The sequence below is a fragment of the Suillus discolor genome (genome assembly GCF_016758755.1).
Source record: "Suillus discolor strain FC423 chromosome Unknown F5147scaffold_7, whole genome shotgun sequence".
Classification (NCBI taxonomy): Eukaryota; Fungi; Basidiomycota; class Agaricomycetes; order Boletales; family Suillaceae; genus Suillus; species Suillus discolor.
This window is the reverse complement of record NW_024541254.1, coordinates 665,983-685,484: the sequence shown is the minus strand read 5'-3', so window position 1 is coordinate 685,484 and position 19,502 is coordinate 665,983. Positions and strand designations below refer to the sequence as shown.

Here is a 19,502-nt window from a genome sequence, read left to right as displayed (position 1 = left end):
CACCCGCACGGACAGATTTTTCGTTTCCGGATCCCTGGCCAGGCCACCTATCCGAACATCAATTTTCAGATAACTGGGACCAGGCCCCACCTATATTCAGGGGTCCTGTTCTTCTGCCTTGCAATAAAATACCGTAAATAGTTGAGTCAAATTTGAAATCTGCTGGCAATCTGCTGGCGTTGTAAACGACACGTCCATGTTTGAAAGTGGATTTCAGGTGGATAGGGTCTGCACAAAATAATATTCAGGAAATATTTAAAGCAAGCCATAGTATTCCTACGGTCCCCCTTTCAGATTTATTTCCGAGATTCCATATCACATCTCACAAATAATGCGTCTCTCCTTCCGAGTCATCCTGGCCGTTGCTGCTGCCCTGTCAGTGTCTATGGCTGTCAGTGCTGACAGTGAATGCCAATACCCTGGCGTCTTTTGCACCACAGATAAGGATTGCTGCTTTGGCGCTGTATGCATGCCAAACGAAGCCCACCCAGAAGTAAGTATGAGTGATTTGATCCAAAATTTATGGACTCACCGGCGTGGTAGGGACCATCTCTATGCTCGTGGGATCGGATGGACTATATACAGTGACTCGCGTTTCTGCTTCCCCATCGGTGCAGTGTGGTTAATTGCCACACAACACATAAGTAGTTTGTTGCGTTAGGCGAGGTGCTTACTCCACAAATTTCCGTCAGCAATTTGCTGGCATGGCAAATGTTATCTGTTATAAGTTCTGCGCAGGATAGTGTTAGGACATAAACGTACCCTGTCTTCCTACCAATTTATTTCCGAGATTCCATATCACATCTTATAAATGATGCATCTCTCCTCCCGAGTTGTCCTCACCGTTGTTGCTGCTTTGACAATGTCTATGACTGTCACTGCTGACACTGAATGCCATTCAAAGGACGGCCTTTGCAACTCAAAGGTAGATTGCTGTCATGGCTATGACTGCGTGCCAGTACTGGACCTGAAGTTTGATGAGGTGAGTATGAGTAGTTCCATCCAGAATTTGTTGACTCACCGGCGTGGTAGCCTTACTACGTATATATGTGTGAGAAATGAGCTGCCGTGAGTCATGTTTTTTGCTTTCTCATTGGTGCCGTGTGATTAATGGCACCAACATGTAAGTAGTTCCTTGCGGAAATACTTGTTTCTGAACAATTTTTGCTGCTGCTCGAGCAATGAAGATTTTAGGATAGAGAAATTGGAGTGCCCTTGAATGTATAACTTGTGACTGAATTATTGATGTCGCATTGTTTCTCCTCGTTGTAAACCCAACGAATCCGTGCGGAGGCCAAGCACGGCTTTCTGGAGCGTCAGTCCTTGACATCCGTTGAATGCCGTGACGTAAGCCGGTCGGAGGGGAAAGTAAGTGTCTGCGATTAACGGTCCAGCTGAAACGCGCTGGATCGAAGGACAAGACTATTGGAAGCAGACAAGGGCCCAACGTGCTGCGTCGGACTGTTATAATGGCATTGAGTAGAGCGGTGTGGGTGAATAGTTGGTCACATACATCGAGTAAATCAGCGAGGCGAGGATTTTTAGCTGCACTTGTCTGAAAGAGAATGTTAGCGCACGAACAGATAATTATATGCACGTGTATGTATACATTAGGCTGCACTTCTTGTGTACGCAAGACAGTCGGGAGGATGTCGAGTGGAATGCCCCAGATGTAAATCTCGGTGTCTTCCCACTTCGTTCAAGCTAGTTGGTGTGAATTGGGTGAGGGGGTCGAATGAGGCGAGGAGCTGATGAGACTTGAAGGCCCATAGCTTGATGGTGTTGTCCCAAGAAGCGCTAGCGAGATGATCACAATCGAATGAAAGTGCTAGACCAGATATGTTGTCGGTTTGCCCTTCGAAGGGAGCTCCGACAGTCTCTAGCGTCGATGCATCAAACTCGTAGATCGTCTTGGCTCTAGAGCGGGGTTTGTGGTGGCCATAACCCAACTCGACGTCATCCTCGAAATTGAAAGCGGAAGCCGCGACGATGGTCTTGTCCCCGACATGGGCACATGTGATATTGCCCAGCTAGTACATTTAGCTGTGATGAGATCTAATTTCTGGGCTCGGACATCCCGCACTTCAAAACCAATGACCGTTTGCACCTGACTTGACTGCGGGCTTCCTCAAGTCTTGCGAGAATCGAATCGCGTCCGCTGGCAAGTAATTTTGAATGAGTTTGCCAGTGTCCAATTCCCATATCCGCGTTGTGAAATCGGCCGATCCACTCGCTAGCAATATGTCAGTTGAAAATGGTTGATACGGAATGCGCGCGCGCATATCACTGCTCTCCACCGACTTTTTGTCGAAGTGCAAATTCCACACACAAGTGATGTTCATTGTAAGATCAGGAGACAAGTCGTCCAGTTTCTACTTCACATGATTATGATGTGCCTCGTAAACCTATAGCACCTCAAAGACGGAGGGCGAATTTACTGAAGTAGCCACAAGTCACGGTAATCGCTTACCTAAAGATAGAGATCATTTAATCGATAGGCATAGAGAACAATGATAGACTCACCACCATGTCGTGTCATATCCGCTGCGCAGGCGGATGTATGACCACAATAGCGTCAAGACTGCGCTGCATTTCAAAAACTTCTTAACAGCCTTGATTCGCCTTGCCCATACCCATTTCTCGGCGCCGACTGCTATATAATGATCCCAATTCGGTCTACGAAGGAACCACCACCAAACCGTCGCAGGCCAAGGAAACGGATAAAATACTTTGTCTGTACCGTTCGTACGCGCCCAAGAGTGGCAGTGTACGTGGACCGAGCGAGAGAGCTGTTCTTGTACCTTGGCGTTATATGTATCTGTGGGAGTAGCTTTGATAGTGAAAGATGAGGCAGATCCGGTAAGGACCGGCTCTATGAGTTGAAGGATGTATGCAACCTTGCGACAAACTTAGTAAAAAGATCCAAAAATCAAGGTGCACTTACTTGCACTTCTGTAATGAACAACGCCGATATTCGTGTTCCAGTATTTGGTCCTGTGATTATTACCTCAGGCGACAGTTGATAACAGCACGCTCTCTCTGAACTCACCATTGATCAAGTAAAAGTTTGGTGTGTCTGGAATCGCAGTCCCGATGTATGCGGTAGGGCCACCATGCGCATCATAATAGCCTTGGACAGTGGCTCCATTCGAGCCACGAACGTGCATCGGGTACCGCTCCTGTTTCTGCAGTTGATATCCAATGGAATGTTAGATCATGTATAGCAACTCACGCCGATGAATCCGGTCGCGTATACAATGACATCAAATGGCAACATTTCACCTCAACTGATGTGAGGAAAGTGATCATATCATTGACGGCCCACACACCGGTTTTCGTGATGATGCCATTCTCCACTATCTCGGCGATTCCGTCGAAGTGCAGTGTCACGTTATAGCGATAGAGACTTTCCAGGAAACCACTGTCTGCGACTGCATGGAATGAAATGAAAAAGGAAATATCGTGCAAGTTTGACTACTGCCAACGAACCAGTCCGCTTGCAACCTGGAGCTGTAGAACATGTGAGCACAAACGAGATTCCCTGATCAAACACGTACGGTGATCAGGTATCATACGAGAATGATATCTATCCGGTGTGTTATCAAGGATGTACTTCGTCATCGCCTAAGTAGAGGCGTTAGATCAAACACCCAGTCTCGCGACCTGACTCACGTCACGTTGTTTCTGGAGAGCTTTATCACCCATAGGCAAGTGGAGGGGAGCAACGAGCTGTAAGAAATGTCAACAAGCTACAATTCTGTAATGCAGGAGGCCCGACCCAGAACATGATCCAAGCTCGATGTAGTCGCATCACCAGGGGGATATTAGCAAAAGTCCATTTCGCGGTGTCCGAGTACGGAACATGTGGCTTGAATGTTTTATTTAGTTGTTGAGTCATTGAACGTAGTATAAAGGCTCTTACTCGAGTGAGAAACCAGGTCGGGGTGCGGATGAAGTTCACCACTTCAACAGACGGATCTGCAGATATAGATGGTACGAATTGTGCTCTTGTCATATGTCTAAACCACCACATAATGAATGCGCGGAAGTTATATAACTCACCCGGAAGAGGCATTTCCAATCACCGCAACACGCTTATTCTGCAAATCCATTGAGCCTGGCCACTGTGCAGAGTGAAATGAAGCTCCCTGAAACTTCCGAACTCCAGGGATCTCGTATGGCAGATTTGGGGCCTCCAAAATACCAAGGGCGGATATTACGACATGGGCCACACTCGTCGTCTTTTTGCCTGAAAAGATATCTTCCGCGATGACGGTGTACTGTTGTTTGACATCATCCCACTCTGCAGATAGCACCCTCGTGTTGAATTTGATGTGCGGATACAGATTATATTTCTTTGAGAGCTCAATCCAGTAGGCTTGAATCTCCGGTTGAAGGCCATGGGACTTGTTCCAGTATGGATAAAGGTCTGTTGATAAGCTGTACCAATGAATGTCGATATCCGACGAGCATCCCTAAAAGAATCATCAAGGTGAATGATGTGTTACAGTTTCAGTCGTTGAGAATATGTACAGGATATGTATTGGCCTGTGGAAAGAATGTCAGGAGAATGTCTGGTACATGACAAAAACGTACCCTCCACACTCCACCGACTTCAGATCCTTTCTCAAATATCTATCAAAATACTCAGCGAACATACCACTCATTGCACAAATGCACTCACTGTGAAATTGTGAAATTTGAGTTTGGTTTTGAGAGCAATAGCTTGGGTCAACCCGGCAACACTGCGCGCGGTCCAAATGTTCAGTTGGTGTAGAATCAAGTCAAAAGCGATACTTACCCGGCGCCAATGATGGCGACTCTCCGCTGGATCTCACCCATAGTAAAAAATGATTATTCTCAAGACTATGAATCCTCCTTTAATACTCTCTCACCTGGTACGTTAGGCGATAACGGATGAGGTCATATGCCCTGTCAGGCCTTATCGCGTGAAACCCAGGAAGTTCCTTATCCTAACTATAACTGTGAGATATCTCGGTGGTAACGGTTTGCTGGTATATCATAACGGTCAACTAACCTTGCATTTCGGTTACAGGATGGGCCGGGGAGGCCTTTCAGCCATCCAGACATGCCGCTTGTCATCCGGCCACCTGAGTTGATGTTTTACAAGCTATCCAACAGTCTAGTCGAATATGAGTACTAGTGGCCAGGCTTGCCCAGCGTCCGTACACAAGGTAGTTCATCATATGAGTCCATGTACTTCATCGAGGGTAGGTTTCCAGTATCATTTGACCAATGTTGCATGACATAGAAAGGTTTGTTTTGCTGTAGTGCCCCGTCAATTTCACCTGGCCCGCTGACGACTTCATCTATGAGATGATGGAAACCCGTTGGCCCATTCAATGATTGCCTGGTGCCAGAGCAGTGGAAGCCACTGTGGAAGTCGTACTGGAATCCGAAGCCCTTTGAAGACGTACAATTATCTTGTAGTTATCGATCCATTAATGATGTGCGTTATTAGGCGACTTTAAAACATTAAATTACGACGCGACATGCAACAAAAGAAGCTGGAGTATTGCAGTAACTTGTAGTCCGGTCACGACTCGTTTAAAACGTTCGCGTTAAGCTTAGCCAGTTTGTTTGGCCACGACTTCAGAAACAAATAACTTGCCGTCGGTTACTCTAATTAGTACTGTGACATCCCTTCCGGCAGCCCGTGCCAGTGATATGGACTCAGATCAGAAAGCTGAGGCTTCAACGCAAGCTTCCTTAAGTGATGCGGACAAACAGCTGCCACAGTCAGTACCAGAAATCAAACCTGATCAAACCCCGCAACCGTCCGTCGACCGTTCAGAACTTATAGCAAGAGCTCGCACTTTCCTATCAACTCCCCATATCCGCTCGCAAGACGATACCTCTAAACATGCGTTCCTTGTCGAGAAGGGGCTTAGGCAAGACGAGATCTATTCACTACTCCGGGAAATCGTAAGTGATCAAGCTGGCGTGTATTCAAGTCACTCATGAGCACTTAGCCTCCACCAGTACCACCACGGACATATCCCCAGCCTCCTCCATCCAATCTCCCAAATATGCTTGTTGGAATTGCGCGTGTGTTGACATGGCTCGCCGGTAGCTCTGCATTCGTCCTATTCATCTACTACGTGAGTCTTCGCTTCATCGCTCCATATTAAAGCACGGCTGACCTTCGTTCGAAGCGGTTCTTGCTACCGAGAATCTCCCAAACTTACCACGCTCGCCGTGCACTCCGTGCACACCAGTCCGGACTCATGCTCCGTCTCAACGAATCCCTCGCTACATTCAAGGAGAAGCAAGCGGAATGTTTTGTCAACCTACCAAAACCCATTTTATATAAAGAGGAGCCAGAGTGCGCAGACTGTCATTCGTTAGATGATATCCTCGCATGTCGCCGCAAGGCAGACATTGATGACGAGGATGCTAGTGACACCTCAAACGTCTCAATTTTACGCTCTGCTATTGAGGAACTGACTCGTTCGAAGGAAAGTACCGAGGGAATAAGGACAGGGGACCTATTTGATCATCTAGAAGCCAAGCTTCCATGGTTGAAGGGAGAGCGAGGTGCTGAATGTCAGGTCCGTACTTTATCTGCCTTTGACGTCATAAACTTATATGGCCATACAGAATGACCTCTGGCAGACACTCAACAAATCCCCTCTATTCACTTCCACCTCACCGCAATCTTCTTCTTCCTCGTCTATCCCTGAGAACCCCTCTCACCTCCTCTGGTCATATATTCCTCCACCAATATCACCCCCTCCGCCCATGATCGTCGCCCTTGACACTTTACAAGCAGCGCTTCCCCATAACGCACCAGCCCCTCCGCTCTCCAAAACTGAAACAGTACCTCTTCGCCCTGCACAACGAACCCTTCAAACACTCGCAGATTTCACCGGGTACATCGCCACCCAAACATATGCGTTCGGGACCCACATGCGCGGCATCGGCGGCTCGCTCACAACAAATAACACCGATGTGGACGAAATTCGCCGCGAGATACGCGCACTCAAAGGTCTCGTTCTCAACAGACGCTCATTTTTACCTGGTATAGGGATACCGCGCACTTCAAGCGAGCCATCGAAGCTTGCAGGCGTATGAATTGTCTTAGTTCTTGTACAGACAATATGCTATTTCTATTGACATATATAGGTTTGTTACCCAAACGAATGATGATGCAGTAGGTGGATTCAGTGGAATCGCGTTGTAGGACGAATAGATGAGCAACAATAGTCATGGGGCCAAGTAGGCCACATGCATGGAGGACGATGGACGAAAAGCGACATGCAAACAAGCTATAGGTGACTATGTGAGGATGGGAAAGGGGAATGTGTTGAAGTCAGATGCAGTTGTACCGATACAGCAAAGGGGTAAAGAGAAGCAACGTCGCAGACGTGATGATAGGTCGACAATGACAGGCAAAAAAACTAGCACTGGTCTAAGAATGAGTTCTTGGGGAAAGGTTGATTATAGTCGTTCTTCCAAGTGGTAAGGTTTGGGTTGGTGTATGCCTCAATATACCTGACAGATATGAGAATTCCCCCATCAAGTCGAATAAGCAGGAAACATACGTGTTAATATAATCTGCTGTTGGGAAGTCTTTCGGGTCACACCCAATATTCCGTGCGTTTGATGGTTGGTATACACGGATGTAGTCCACACGCATGTGCACAGGGAAGGGCAGGTGAGCCAAGTCGACAGTACCGAAATTAGTAGACATTCCCAAATTCATGATGATGTACTAGAAAAAAGTGAGCTCGTGACTATTTTGAAATGCAAAAGGGCATACCATTGGCTCCTGCGGTATGGGCCGAGCGGAGATGTTGACAGTAGGATCCGGTCCCATGCCAGCAACGTTCAGGGTCCATGCAACTTCATTGTTGGCTATCCATGTTATGTACTGTGGAGCAATTAACTTATGGTATTTTGATATTTTGGGAAATACCAACCGCGTTTTCAAAGCCAGGAACATACTGAAGTACGATCAGTCAGCGAATGATCAATAATGTCATGTCATAAACGAACCTCGAAACCATATACCGAAAAGCACCCTGTCTCACCCTCATAGCAACCTTGATTCGTGGTTGTCACGCCGGAGGTAGCCTGCTGCTCCACTCCACCAATGTAGGTATTTAGAACTGTGGCCGACGGGTTTGGTATTATTTCGTTACTGCTTGTGTTTAGCCAGATGTAACCAGCGTTGAAAGGCTGAGGGATGCGTGAGCTCTGCCTTAGGTCATAAGATATCGCACACATACAGCCCATTGTGCTGACTGGGAAACCTGACCTGTAAGAGGGTCACCCGTGATCTGGGATTTGTCAGATCCTTGGTTCGATTAATGCATAAACTGAACCATACCTGTGCCTCGAACATGTCGATCTCAGGAGCGGCGCGCCCGACGAATGTTCCATCTGAATGCATAGGACCTGGGTGAGACTCGCCTTTGCAAGTGCACCGCGAGAGCCGCTGGCCAGGGAGGAAAGACAAGACCCCGCCTTCGGTCGGGTCTCCGCCTTGAGTAGCCGCGAGCGGAAGGCCGTTGAAGGTTTGATTTGGTGCAGTACCGACGTCACAGGCGTCGTAGGTATATGGCCACTGTGAACCATGCTCAAACCAATCAGAGAACAGAGAGAAGGATAAATGACCGACCATTCCTTCCAAGCTTGCGCCATAGCCGGCTCGACCAAGATTTCCTAATGTCCAGATAGCGGGCCATAATCCTGTGGTACACGTTGTTTATGCATGGCCATGATCATGACATGCTCTCTTACCAACTATGTTGTTCACACCAGGTAATGAGACGGACGCTTCGATGTATCCACCGGTGAAACAGAATTTGTTCCTGTATACAAATGAGACGGTTCACCAGATGCCGGCCAGATGAGTACTTGCCATGTGGATATCATGCCTATTAAGAACAGGTATAAGCAACTTGAGAATTGGACAAGGAATGAAGATTTTAAAAAAAGCCTAGAAGCATCGTAGATTATCAAGTACTCACCGCCCTGATAGTTTAGGTTATGCGTTTCCTTTTGAGACAATGTTATTACAAGGTAGCCATCTTGTGTGGTGACCGCCTCGGGATCATACCACTCCAGGTTGTTCGTTTGCTGGGATGACCATTAGCACCTTAGCATGGGCAATGTTGAAGTAATTTACCCAGTAATGTAGATTAGCCGCCTCCCAGTATGGATCATCGCCTGGCCAGAATGTTCTTCCTGGAGTATTGAACTCGTCAGAGAAGACGAGCTGCAAGTCCGGTCCACCATTCCAGGAGGGCTTGGTAAACACGTTACTGGGGGTTTGGGTGTCGATTAGGCCCAAATTTCCAGGAATTTGTGGTATCTAACGAGCGAAATGCCATTGCATTACTGAAATTCGAAGATAATAAGAAGACTTACTTGTCCACTTGCATTTATTCCTCCTAGGTTGAAGCCGCCTTGATTCGATAGCGTAGTCCCCGTGAAATAAGTTATTATTGGATATCCAGCGCTGCAAGCATCCAAGTTCAGTCGAATGCAAAACACTTGAATAACTGAGAACGCTCACAAAAGCGTGATTAACCCGATGCCCAGAACCAGCAGGCAACCGATATTTGCTAGACCGCGATCAGGACCCCAAGTGTTGTGATCCCTGACGTTGGGATTGTGAAGGTCATCGTCGGGTTCCTTGCAATCGTTATATAAATTCAAGCCCCATTCACGAGGATCCGGCGATAAATGAAACTGCAAATCATGCAGTCAGTCAACTTGGGCGCGTATGGTTGATCCAGGAGAGCTCCACATACACGGTCTGATATTGTAGCCAACCTCGAACCTGCTCCAGCAGTGTACGGTGACTCTGTCTATAAACGTGCTCAAAGACGATCATGGACCGCAGTGGGACGGACGGAGCTTACCGATATACTTGTAAAACTTTGTACTCTGTCTGACTGCGAAAGAGTGTGTCTATTACGAGGCAACAAGCTCGCCTTCGACTCTGGAGAAAGGGTGAGGTCTCCGCTGCCTGCTGAATACGCCATGGTTGTTGGGAGTAGAAAGAATGTAGAAGGTGGCGTTACCACGCGCTTGAGCCTATAGTTACCTGAAGGTGCTGAGATTAACGGAGTACATACAAAACTTTATTCCTTCATCACGAAACCGAAGAGGCAAGTAGAAGACCTTAAATTTACGAATGCCTGGTTCTATTACGGTTTTAAGTTGTTAATGGGAAATCTCCTACTAGTACTGAGGATCCTCTTAGCTGAACAAGAGCACAAAGGCAGAACCGAATATTCAACAAAAGGACGCAGCAGACTTCATTTCCAAATTGGATATACTTAATCTCCGAAAATAGACTTTCTGTTCTGAAACAAGGTTGCAGTTTTCACACACTTACCCGCACGTGACCAACGTATATGATCTGCATCATCGCTACCAAATTTTGTCCTTCAATCATTCCACACGTGCATATCATATTGATTGATTGAGTGCATCCCCCCAAATACGACATGCACGGACCAACGTGAGATTACCAGCGTCAATTATGGAGGTCGCAAGATGAGTCAAAGTAATTACATAGGACCTTCGCCGTCATCTATGTATAGCGTGTCCACTGTAAGTCCGTCTCCAATGACTCACCGCTCACACTCCTATATCCTCCGCCTCCGCGTGGTGACCTCCAGCCCTGTGAACGAACCGCGCGTGCAAAGTCATTCCGCACGACGGCATTCTCCATCGTGGTACCTGACTGCCTTCGCACGCCATCGAAGCTGTTATGCTCCACCATACTTAGACAGCCAGATGGTTTGCCATTCCCGAGCGAAGCCAAAGTATCTTTCCTTGAAGAGATGTCCAAGCCCATCGCCTGCATTACGCGCACGAGATCCAAGGACTGATCGGTGCTAGCACCGGGACTGATCGCACCGCGCTCATGGAACGCCTTTTCGTCAGAAGCTCGCCACGGTCCGATGGGCTGCAGCATCTGGGCCGGCTTGGGTGACGGCATAGTAAGCCCGGGGGTGTTGATAGGCAGATCACGCTCTCTTGAAAGAAGTCGTTCTAAATGACGGATACGTTCACTTCTTTCTAGTAACTCAATTGCACCTGGAGAAGGCGGCGTGCAAGGGTTCGAATGCCTATTCAGCGAAGGAGCGTGGTGGATATGCGGCTTCAAGTTCTGCGTAGTTATCGTGTTATACTTGTTCTTATTAAGGCGCTGGTGAGGAGGCTTGTAGTTCTGGGGTGTAGCGTGATCTTCCGTCGTCCGTGCTGCTGGGGGCAAGTGACCCTGGTGTGCAATGTAATCTTCTTCCGTCCGTGCTGCTGGAAGCATGTAACTCTGGCGTAAAGTGTGGTCTTGCGTCCGCGCGCCCGGGGGTGTGTAACTCTGGCGTATAGTGTGATCTTCCTCCATCCACGCCGTTGGGGACTTGCGTGTAGGGTTAGGAGAGGTCCTCACTGAAGGCGTCGACGGGGCTGGCAGTTTGACCCGAGGGGAGTCTCCCTCCATGATCTTCTCCGCCCGATTCATTGGGTGTGCAGTCTCTGCTACGAGTGCCTTGATAGAATCTGGCCCTTCAGCTTGACATTGCCGAAGAGTACTATGCTTCGTCGCAGAGGGGCTACTTGTCTCCATCGCCTTGCGAAACAGCTCAGTGAGCAACATTTCCGCGTTACTAGAACGTCGCCCTATAGAAGCAGTCGCCAGATCCATAGCCTGGGTAGCACCAGCACGCTCTTCGCTCTGTAGAAGCATAGCGTTGTGTTGTTCTTGAATAGGAACTCGTTTCGGCGTTGCAAATCTCATAGGAGGTAAAGTCGAAGCCTGAATTTCGGCCGCGGGAGCGTTCCAGTCCGTGTTTCCACTTTCTCGTTGGTAGTCGCGCGTTCTCTCTTGTAGTGTCGCTGGAGCCGTATGCCGATTCATCTGGAACGACGGGGCACGTTTCACAGATGGATTCGACAGCGCAGAATCGACCAACCAAACTGGCTGCCGAGAATCGTGCACGGAATGAAATCCAGAGGTCCCTTTCGGATCGACCAATACAGAAACGGGACTGAGATCCTTGTGGCGGGATGGAGAAGGATCGGGTCTCGGGGTCCGCAAGGATCCTCGACTTTGTTGCTGCGATTCTTCTTGATTGTCCCGAGAACGTTTACTCCTGTGCCTGCGGTGACGACGGGGCCTTCGCTTGTTTGGCGGGTCCTCCTCAATCAAATCATGTTCGGGTGTCAGGGCAAGTTCCTGACGTGTGGTACGCTGCCGCAGTGGGGAAACAAGGATCTGAGAGGCTAGGTCTGGATATCGTGCGGCTAACTATATTTGTGATTTTTATTGTAAAACCCCGCGGATGGAGAAAACAATAAGATAACAACTTACGTTTGTGGCGTCCGCATATGTAACAGCAACAGGCACCTCTGGGCCTCCGGTCTTGATAGGAGTAGTTGTATAGGTCCTGTCGGTATTCTCCATGCTGTGTTCAGTGTCGGATTCAAGGACGGAAGGAATGTTATTTGTAGATGCTACATCGGGCATCTGAAATTCGATTGGCGAATATCAGAAAAACCGGCAACTAGGAACACTCACGATAATGCTGTTCTTGCAAGGAGACAAACTGATTTCTGTGGATGCGGTGGTGATACGTCGCTGGGTGATATTAGACAGAACATTTGCGAATGGCTGCTGTACACGACTAAGAGACTGTGATTCTGATGCTTCAAATGATTCGGGAATGATTGCAGATGAAATTGAGTCTAGGGAATTATTGGCCGGCTGAAGTAAATGTTAGCGTCGTAGGCACCAATTGGTTTGATGTTACGGACATGTTCAACAGGCACAGATTCCTCTTTGGGTATGACAGATAATTGTCTTTCGATTGACGGCGGAGGAGTAATATTCTGCAAAGATTAGACTTTGTAAGATAAGATGAGGATGAACGATCACAGTTACTTACCCCTGGTGCGCCGGAGGCTGTGAAGACGACAGTTCCATTCCCCGGTGTACACGGAGGTCCTAGTAGTACAGGTTCCGGAACATAAAAGTCTTGGTTGCATTTTGTCTGTAAGCATGTGGCGTGAAAAGTAGTCCCGCAACGACCGTGAGCGAAACTAACCTCTTGGCGGGTGACTGATGCGCGATCAAAACCGAATGTCTAACATATTAAATGTTGAAATTCCGAGGATTTCAAATATTCTAGAAACTCATACCTCTATGCTAGTGGCTCCGGTCTTATCAAAGTCAAGATGCGGTAATTCAGGGTAAGATGTAGAGAAGGTGCTCACGGCATCCACCGTGCTGGACGTGTTAAGCCGAACATGGTCTGGCATAGGCACAATAACAGTAGTCTTGTCTTCATGCATGAATGCCTTGTGGGTTATCCTGATTAAGTCATCTCAAAGTCGAAGCATCAAAGTACCCGACCTTGTTCCTAGACGTAGTCGCATCGGCCCCCTGTTGCAGATTCTCAGGACCTGATAAAGGTACATGTCGAAGCGGCGAGCGACTCACGGAAGTTGCTTTAACATGACACGGAGTAATCTCGCCAATGGTGGCTGCGTTGACAGCAGTCACGGTTGCGCACGGAGCATGAACGGTATTTGCGACCTTAGTCGCTGACTTTTCTGAAGAGCCGATGGGAGCAGTAGCCGGAGGGCGACTTGCTTCAACCCCCATCTGTTGTGCCAGTTATAAATATAGTTAATATCGTTCTGACTGGATGAGGAAACACAACAGGATTCTGAGAGCGCGAACGTACTGTGTCCCTGGATGAATACGCCCTTGATGCTAGTTATCAAATTTAATGGCTGGCGGGCACCTGTCTAATGAATGACTGAAAACGCGGGGATGGAGGTAAAGAGAAGAGATGTTCAAGTTGACGATGAACTGACTACCAAACAGAATAGTATACCAAACGTTAATACGAGCTCCGATGGTATGCAAGTGGATACATAATGGAACGCGTGAAGACACATGGGGATGACTTGCAAAAGCTTCTGGAGTCTGCAAGGCGTAGTACCATTAGAACCATAGAGCCTGCATGGCGCGTCTGAAGATCAAAAAACTATCGTGTCTCCATCAGATTAATATTCTCCTCGAATGAATTCGAACTTCTATTCACCTTGCGCTTCAACTGTCGTCCTTCACTCGTGTATCGTTTCAAACTTTGCAACCTATGGCTGTGACCCGCAACAGTGAATCAGTGACGGGCTGATGCAACAAGCAATAAATCATCTCACGGTCGGTGCTAAGGCTGAAACGACATACAACCCTCTCACTGCCCATCAGACGGAGTCTCATTCAACGTTCTCTCTCCTGTTATCGGCTGTGCCGTACAGCCGCTTGCTTGTCTTCTTATTCTATCTCTTTACCGTATCATCGAGTTTCTCAGCCACCCACTGTAATCTGGCACCAAGATATATTCCATTCCGGCCGACTTAAATATGAGCGCACCATCCAGCTACGATCCTGCGCCAATCTATGACAGCGTAGATATCGACATGGTTGTCAAAGTTCTGTCGCAGACAGCTTTCAGTTCGTGCACTTGTCATCCGTATCCCCGTGATTAGGCGTTAATGTGTTGTCTATCCACAGGTCCCTTCTTTACGTGTTTCATACCCATATTCTATATTTTTCAAGGTTACGAGTTCGTAAATCCAGTCGTGCTCATTCCATCCATATATTGCGCAGCTGTTTCTGCTTTCTGTGCGTCCTCAGAAATACGAGCGCTTCTGATACTAACATACAGGCAGGGCTCTTGAAGTGGATCTCACAGCTGTATCGCAATCAAGGGAGCTTTTTCTTTAAACCTAAACCCTTAGATTGGAGCGAACAGATTGTGGTCATCACTGGAGGTACGACCCTTATTATTGCATCGAGCGCTTCCATGACTTAAGACGAATATAGGCGCTTCGGGAGTAGGAGAACTGTTAGCAAACACTCTCGCTGTCCGCAACGTCACGGTGGTTGTACTTGATGTCAAACCAATAGTAACTGAAAACTGTGCGCCACCCTCTCCTATATATTTTTCTATTCAATGCAAATTTTGTCACTAGACAACATCGTTTATTACCAATGTGACGTTTCGAAGTGGGAGGAGGTCGAGGCCGTTTCGAAGAAGATCATTGACGAGGTATATTGTCTTGTGTCTTTTGGTGACATATGTTCAAGTTTGCATCATAGATCGGGCAACCCACTATGCTTGTCAACAACGCTGGCGTTGTGCAAGGGAAACTCATCATCGATCTCAAACCAGAGGACGTATACCAGTATGTCATTTTACATTTTTTTGAGTGCTGAAGCTTAGTTGTAACATGAAGGACATTTGGTGTGAATACCCTGGCCCATTTCTGGACCTTGAAGGCGTTCTTACCGGGAATGATCAAAAACAAAACTGGTCATATTGTAAGTTTCTTCATGTGTCAGGGTGAAATGTTATGAATTGCCACCCTAGGTGACGATGTCGTCTGTTGTGGGCTTCGTTGGCTGTGTCCGGATGGGTGAGCTTCAAGAAGCTTCTTCCAATACTACCCTGACATATACTTGTAGCCGATTATAATGCATCAAAGGCAGCTCTGATGATCATCAATGAGTCTCTGCGTTACGAGCTCGACAAAGTGTACGCATATGAATTACATACGATACTGTGCCATGCTTATCTCGCTCTTAGGTATGATGCGCCGGGGATTCGTACCACCATCGTTTGTCCAGGACACATTTTAACCCCTCTATTCTCCACTGTCCAACTGCCATCCAACCCCTTCTTCCAGTTCTTTGTACCATCCATCGCGCCGGTGACAGTAGTGAAGGCGATCATCACTGCACTTGATGCACAGCAGTCCCAAACTATTTTTCTGCCGTTTTACACGAATTTTTCACCGGTGGTTAGGATGATACCCAGTTACCTTAGGGATATTTGCCAGAAGGTTTGTTATCTTATCGTGTATGAGGATTGATTGACTGATTGACGACGAACCAGTTCTCCGGAGCTGATTATTCTATGAGGAATTTTACGAAGGTAACAGCACGCAGGCCGGATGAGGTAGATCTTCTCGTTGCTAACGGTAAAGACTGAGGGCACTGTACCGGCGCTGTTAATATCACTGCAGCAATATACTGGACACAGCCGCCGGATTATCAGTTTCCTATGATCTGTCAAAGTTCTACTATTGGGTTTGCAGCTTTGGCTGTGCAGTGGTAATATTACTGGCATTTCCCTGATGGGTTATGTCTGATCAAGGCCTTGGACTTCGAAGCTTAACTGAACAAGTAGTAGAAGACTACTTGTATGTGCAACCCGGCTGTGTATTTTGTGGGTTTGATATTAATCCCTGGCTGTTATGTTCCTACAGGAATATCACAATTGCCCTGTTGTGGAATAAGAGGCCCGCCGTCACTATTGTACAACTGCAGAAATGTCCAGCCGTCGAAACACGCTCAACTCCGACGCACCTGTTGATATCGCTACAGGAACGTCCGAATTCCGATAGACTGTCAGATGCTAAGATGAGTATCCTAGACCAGAGCATGCTGCAGCTTCTACGACGCGTGAATCCACCAAGACAAGTTCCAAGTATGCGGACCAACCGAAAAAGCCACAGGACTACGGATCCACAATTGTTCACAAAGGGTGCAGTGTGCATCGAGTTGAGTGGCGTGTAGAAATGTGGACTTCCACAATTACAACAAAGGTGTAACAAACTCCGCTGGTCCACAGCAAAGCGTTCTGGGTCCTGATACTTAAAGGTCTAGCTAAACGCGTCAGGACAGCTATTTCCAACGAATACTGCTCCAATACGCGTCATACCAATATTCTTGCTTGGACCTTATAACGCGCCACCATACAAACGATAGACCCACCTACACTTATGGGCAACTTTATAGCGCTCGCACTTAGCACCGTACAGTCGATGCTAGCTGTCCCAGAGTCAATGTTAGATGCATTCTCACACGACGTGCTCAAGGAGAGAAGATGGAATAAGGCGTGGGAACGTGTGCTACACGCGCTCACGAGCTTCGATGAGCCGCATTTGGACGCGCCTCTTCTGTATGACATCAAACCAGTCAACAATGACACTGAATGCACAAGCAAAGTAAGTCGAAGCTTCACGGTCAGCTACATACTGGTCTGATCAACGCATTGCATCAGGATGCCTGCATCACACAAACCTGCATGCCACATTCACAATCGGACCACCAGGAATTCACAGCGGTCTCGGCGCCGCATGTGAATTTCAACGCTTTCGGCGTTCAGAACCAGAATGCAAGCACAGTGTCAGACGCCAGCTGCGCCTCTGCCTCACCTTTGGATGCAGACGAGCGCCTTACTTCTCTCTCTTCACCAGAAACCTCAACCACCTTTCAGCCACTTTCCCGCACAAATGACATGGTACGTTACACACTTTTGTCACACTGTCCTGGTTTGTTGAGAACATACTTTCAAGACTGGTGGCCCAGAAGTTAAACCCATCGAATCCGTTCCCGAGCAACTGTTTGTGGACTCCCACATCGTTCTCGAAGAAGACTTAGAGACCGTAGGTTCTCACTCTTCCGTGTGCTCCTGCTTCATCTGTGAAGAGGACAGAGAATATGTGAGTATTTTTTCTCCCTCTCTTTCTTTACTCATTCCAATGTCTCGCTTTCAGGACACCCTCCTCGACTTGCGCCTAGATGGCCGCAACATCGTGCTTGACTCATTGTATCCTGACATCGCACCCCATATAGTTATAACTCCCCCTGTCTCTTGTGCAGACGACTTTTACACACCGTATCAAAACCGGGTTGATCCCCAGTGGCCATGTTTTCTCAACGTGCCCCGTTTATCCCCTCACATGTACTACCATCATCATCCTCTACCATCATCCCACGATGAATCAGCTGGCTGTAATTCAAAAGAATTCCATTCACAGTCCGTAGCCCCATCAGACGACCTTGGTCTTATTCGGCCGAAAACCCCCCCTCGCGTGTTCAGTCGCAAGAAATTTAATCTCGCTGTAAGCCGGCTAGTGTCATTTATACACTCATCTCATCTCCTTTACTCTCTATTAGGTCGAAGCTTCTTCAATTGAAAGACTTGTATTCCGCAAAATAGTGGACGGAATATTCCGACACCGCCGTAAAGCTGTGGTGAGCTGTCTTATAAATCCCTCATTCGAACCAATCAGCTGAATGCTTGCCTTCCCTCTCAGGCATTCGAAGCATCCCTCTCGGCGTCCGCGGTTTGCACGCGATTCAATGAATCAGTGGCCTCATCACTGTTGGAACGGCCCTTCGTGTGGACAGATCCTGCTCAGGTACGAATTTGCAGATTGTCGGGCATGAACTTCTACGCCGACTGACATCAAAACTTCTCCAGCCTATCCTACTTGCCTCCAGAAATTTCTCAGGCGTCTCTATCATAGAGTCCGACTGTGCCTTTAGAGCACCTCATATCATCATCATTGCGGCGGAGCCGCATGACCCGTGGATCTCATGGGGCAACAGGGTCGATGACCAAGATTACGAATACCTCACGGTATATCCCAAGGGCAGTTTGACACCTCCGATTAATTCCACCTCCCTCGCCACCGTCTCCGTTCCTGGTCCGCACCATCAAGACGACCCTGATAGCAGTGGCTTACCCTCTGACCACTCGCGGGAGTGTCAACTGATCACCATACCTCCGTCCCTTGACGAATACGGGTGTTTTCTCACACCACACGAGAAGGGACGTACAACTTATACCGATCACCCGCATTTTACCCCAGACGTCAACGAGTTTACGGATTCAGAAAAAATGTCTCTTGGTCTTTCTATCATTCGGTGCGAGACGCCCACGCCAGATTCCGACGACGAAGACGAAGACGATCTTCCTCCGTTTGATGATTGGTACCTGTCTGTTATCGAGCGTTCTAAATCTATTGGCGCTTAGCATGAAACGGCTTCTTTCGTTCATCGTATATACTTCCCGACATATGTTGGTACCTGCCCCACATGCAGTAACATCACACATATATACCCGCAGTACTTCTTTGTATTTTTATATTCTCATCTTTTTCACACTCATTATCATCGACTATATTGAAATTACTGTTGGTTGCCTTAAAGGCAACTACGTCCCAAGACATGAGCGAGGCACCCTCGTCACGCGGTAACAATACAAGATGCTACATACTACAGAATATTCCTGAAAAGTATGCGTGTGGTTTGATGTACATAAAAGAACATTGGGATAGTAAATGCCCGAGATAAAATAACAACTAGATGACGATGAATGAGACATAGACATGCTGACATACGCTACAACACGCAAAATGGGGGTTTTAAACCAAAAAGAATTTGCAACATGGGGATGCCCATAATGATATAGAAACGAGGGTATCATTCGTTGAAAACACTAAACGAAAAAGCGGGGCTTGCGGAAATATGGGTTTTGTAAAGTACTTCTAAATTCTTTGGATGTGACCCAAGGGATTGAATGTGTGAAATGCAGGCGGCACCGGGCGTTGCCTGGATCATTTTGGTGGTGTTGATGTAATTGCTAGCGCGAACG

At 47.6% G+C, this 19,502-nt stretch overlaps 6 protein-coding genes across 6 annotated transcripts; 3 read left to right on the top strand and 3 right to left on the bottom strand.

Moving 5' to 3' along the window:
- Nucleotides 1-2,519: 2,519 nt before the first annotated feature.
- F5147DRAFT_758433 (uncharacterized protein) lies at nt 2,520-4,842 on the bottom strand (the record flags this gene model as incomplete). Its single annotated transcript, XM_041440405.1, has 15 exons — nt 2,520-2,897; nt 2,945-2,994; nt 3,050-3,185; nt 3,233-3,282; nt 3,330-3,431; nt 3,490-3,510; nt 3,558-3,624; nt 3,673-3,729; nt 3,779-3,868; nt 3,923-4,007; nt 4,063-4,475; nt 4,534-4,548; nt 4,597-4,635; nt 4,685-4,745; nt 4,802-4,842. The coding sequence occupies 15 exons, from the start codon at nt 4,840-4,842 to the stop codon at nt 2,520-2,522; spliced, it is 1,605 nt and encodes a 534-aa protein (XP_041297335.1).
- Nucleotides 4,843-5,509: 667 nt separating this feature from the next.
- On the top strand, nt 5,510-7,264 carry F5147DRAFT_385822 (uncharacterized protein). The gene is made up of 4 exons (XM_041429530.1): nt 5,510-5,946; nt 5,994-6,122; nt 6,177-6,572; nt 6,622-7,264. The coding sequence occupies exons 1-4, from the start codon at nt 5,689-5,691 to the stop codon at nt 7,093-7,095; spliced, it is 1,257 nt and encodes a 418-aa protein (XP_041297334.1). The 5' UTR covers nt 5,510-5,688; the 3' UTR covers nt 7,096-7,264.
- On the bottom strand, nt 7,259-10,153 carry F5147DRAFT_385790 (glycoside hydrolase family 16 protein). Its single transcript, XM_041429529.1, has 16 exons — nt 9,894-10,153; nt 9,783-9,839; nt 9,545-9,720; nt 9,397-9,487; nt 9,155-9,340; nt 8,997-9,105; nt 8,888-8,903; nt 8,767-8,837; nt 8,645-8,715; nt 8,354-8,590; nt 8,253-8,303; nt 8,020-8,202; nt 7,944-7,967; nt 7,784-7,894; nt 7,566-7,735; nt 7,259-7,515 (listed from the first exon to the last, which is right to left on the bottom strand). The coding sequence occupies exons 1-16, from the start codon at nt 10,014-10,016 to the stop codon at nt 7,422-7,424; spliced, it is 1,770 nt and encodes a 589-aa protein (XP_041297333.1). The 5' UTR covers nt 10,017-10,153; the 3' UTR covers nt 7,259-7,421.
- A 345-nt stretch (nt 10,154-10,498) lies between these two features.
- Nucleotides 10,499-11,954, bottom strand: F5147DRAFT_675437 (uncharacterized protein). The gene has a single exon (XM_041435914.1). The coding sequence runs from the start codon at nt 11,900-11,902 to the stop codon at nt 10,571-10,573; it is 1,332 nt and encodes a 443-aa protein (XP_041297332.1). The 5' UTR covers nt 11,903-11,954; the 3' UTR covers nt 10,499-10,570.
- Nucleotides 11,955-14,222: 2,268 nt separating this feature from the next.
- F5147DRAFT_606059 (retinal short-chain dehydrogenase reductase) lies at nt 14,223-16,339 on the top strand. The gene is made up of 11 exons (XM_041432339.1): nt 14,223-14,506; nt 14,567-14,677; nt 14,725-14,826; nt 14,879-14,974; nt 15,028-15,104; nt 15,155-15,240; nt 15,292-15,376; nt 15,426-15,471; nt 15,521-15,590; nt 15,642-15,897; nt 15,951-16,339. Exons 1-11 carry the CDS (start codon nt 14,416-14,418, stop codon nt 16,044-16,046), a joined length of 1,116 nt encoding a protein of 371 aa, XP_041297331.1. The 5' UTR covers nt 14,223-14,415; the 3' UTR covers nt 16,047-16,339.
- A 443-nt stretch (nt 16,340-16,782) lies between these two features.
- F5147DRAFT_385716 (uncharacterized protein) lies at nt 16,783-19,319 on the top strand. The gene is made up of 7 exons (XM_041429528.1): nt 16,783-17,064; nt 17,121-17,360; nt 17,416-17,562; nt 17,617-17,964; nt 18,020-18,097; nt 18,160-18,264; nt 18,327-19,319. The coding sequence occupies exons 1-7, from the start codon at nt 16,840-16,842 to the stop codon at nt 18,879-18,881; spliced, it is 1,698 nt and encodes a 565-aa protein (XP_041297330.1). The 5' UTR covers nt 16,783-16,839; the 3' UTR covers nt 18,882-19,319.
- Nucleotides 19,320-19,502: the final 183 nt, after the last annotated feature.

Coding starts and splice junctions, on each gene's coding strand:
- F5147DRAFT_606059 (XM_041432339.1), top strand. CDS start 14,416: ATGAGCGCACCATCCAGCTACGATCCTGCGCCAATCTATGACAGCGTA. Junction 15,105..15,154: donor CGAAGAAGATCATTGACGAG/GTATATTGTCTT, acceptor TTTGCATCATAG/ATCGGGCAACCCACTATGCT. Junction 15,898..15,950: donor TTAGGGATATTTGCCAGAAG/GTTTGTTATCTT, acceptor ACGACGAACCAG/TTCTCCGGAGCTGATTATTC.
- F5147DRAFT_385716 (XM_041429528.1), top strand. CDS start 16,840: ATGGGCAACTTTATAGCGCTCGCACTTAGCACCGTACAGTCGATGCTA. Junction 17,065..17,120: donor ACACTGAATGCACAAGCAAA/GTAAGTCGAAGC, acceptor GCATTGCATCAG/GATGCCTGCATCACACAAAC. Junction 17,563..17,616: donor GTGAAGAGGACAGAGAATAT/GTGAGTATTTTT, acceptor TCTCGCTTTCAG/GACACCCTCCTCGACTTGCG.
- F5147DRAFT_385822 (XM_041429530.1), top strand. CDS start 5,689: ATGGACTCAGATCAGAAAGCTGAGGCTTCAACGCAAGCTTCCTTAAGT. Junction 6,123..6,176: donor TCGTCCTATTCATCTACTAC/GTGAGTCTTCGC, acceptor CTTCGTTCGAAG/CGGTTCTTGCTACCGAGAAT. Junction 6,573..6,621: donor AGCGAGGTGCTGAATGTCAG/GTCCGTACTTTA, acceptor ATGGCCATACAG/AATGACCTCTGGCAGACACT.
- F5147DRAFT_385790 (XM_041429529.1), bottom strand. CDS start 10,016: ATGGCGTATTCAGCAGGCAGCGGAGACCTCACCCTTTCTCCAGAGTCG. Junction 9,840..9,893: donor AAAGTTTTACAAGTATATCG/GTAAGCTCCGTC, acceptor GCACGTTTATAG/ACAGAGTCACCGTACACTGC. Junction 8,716..8,766: donor TGGTGTGAACAACATAGTTG/GTAAGAGAGCAT, acceptor CGTGTACCACAG/GATTATGGCCCGCTATCTGG.
- F5147DRAFT_675437 (XM_041435914.1), bottom strand. CDS start 11,902: ATGAATCGGCATACGGCTCCAGCGACACTACAAGAGAGAACGCGCGAC.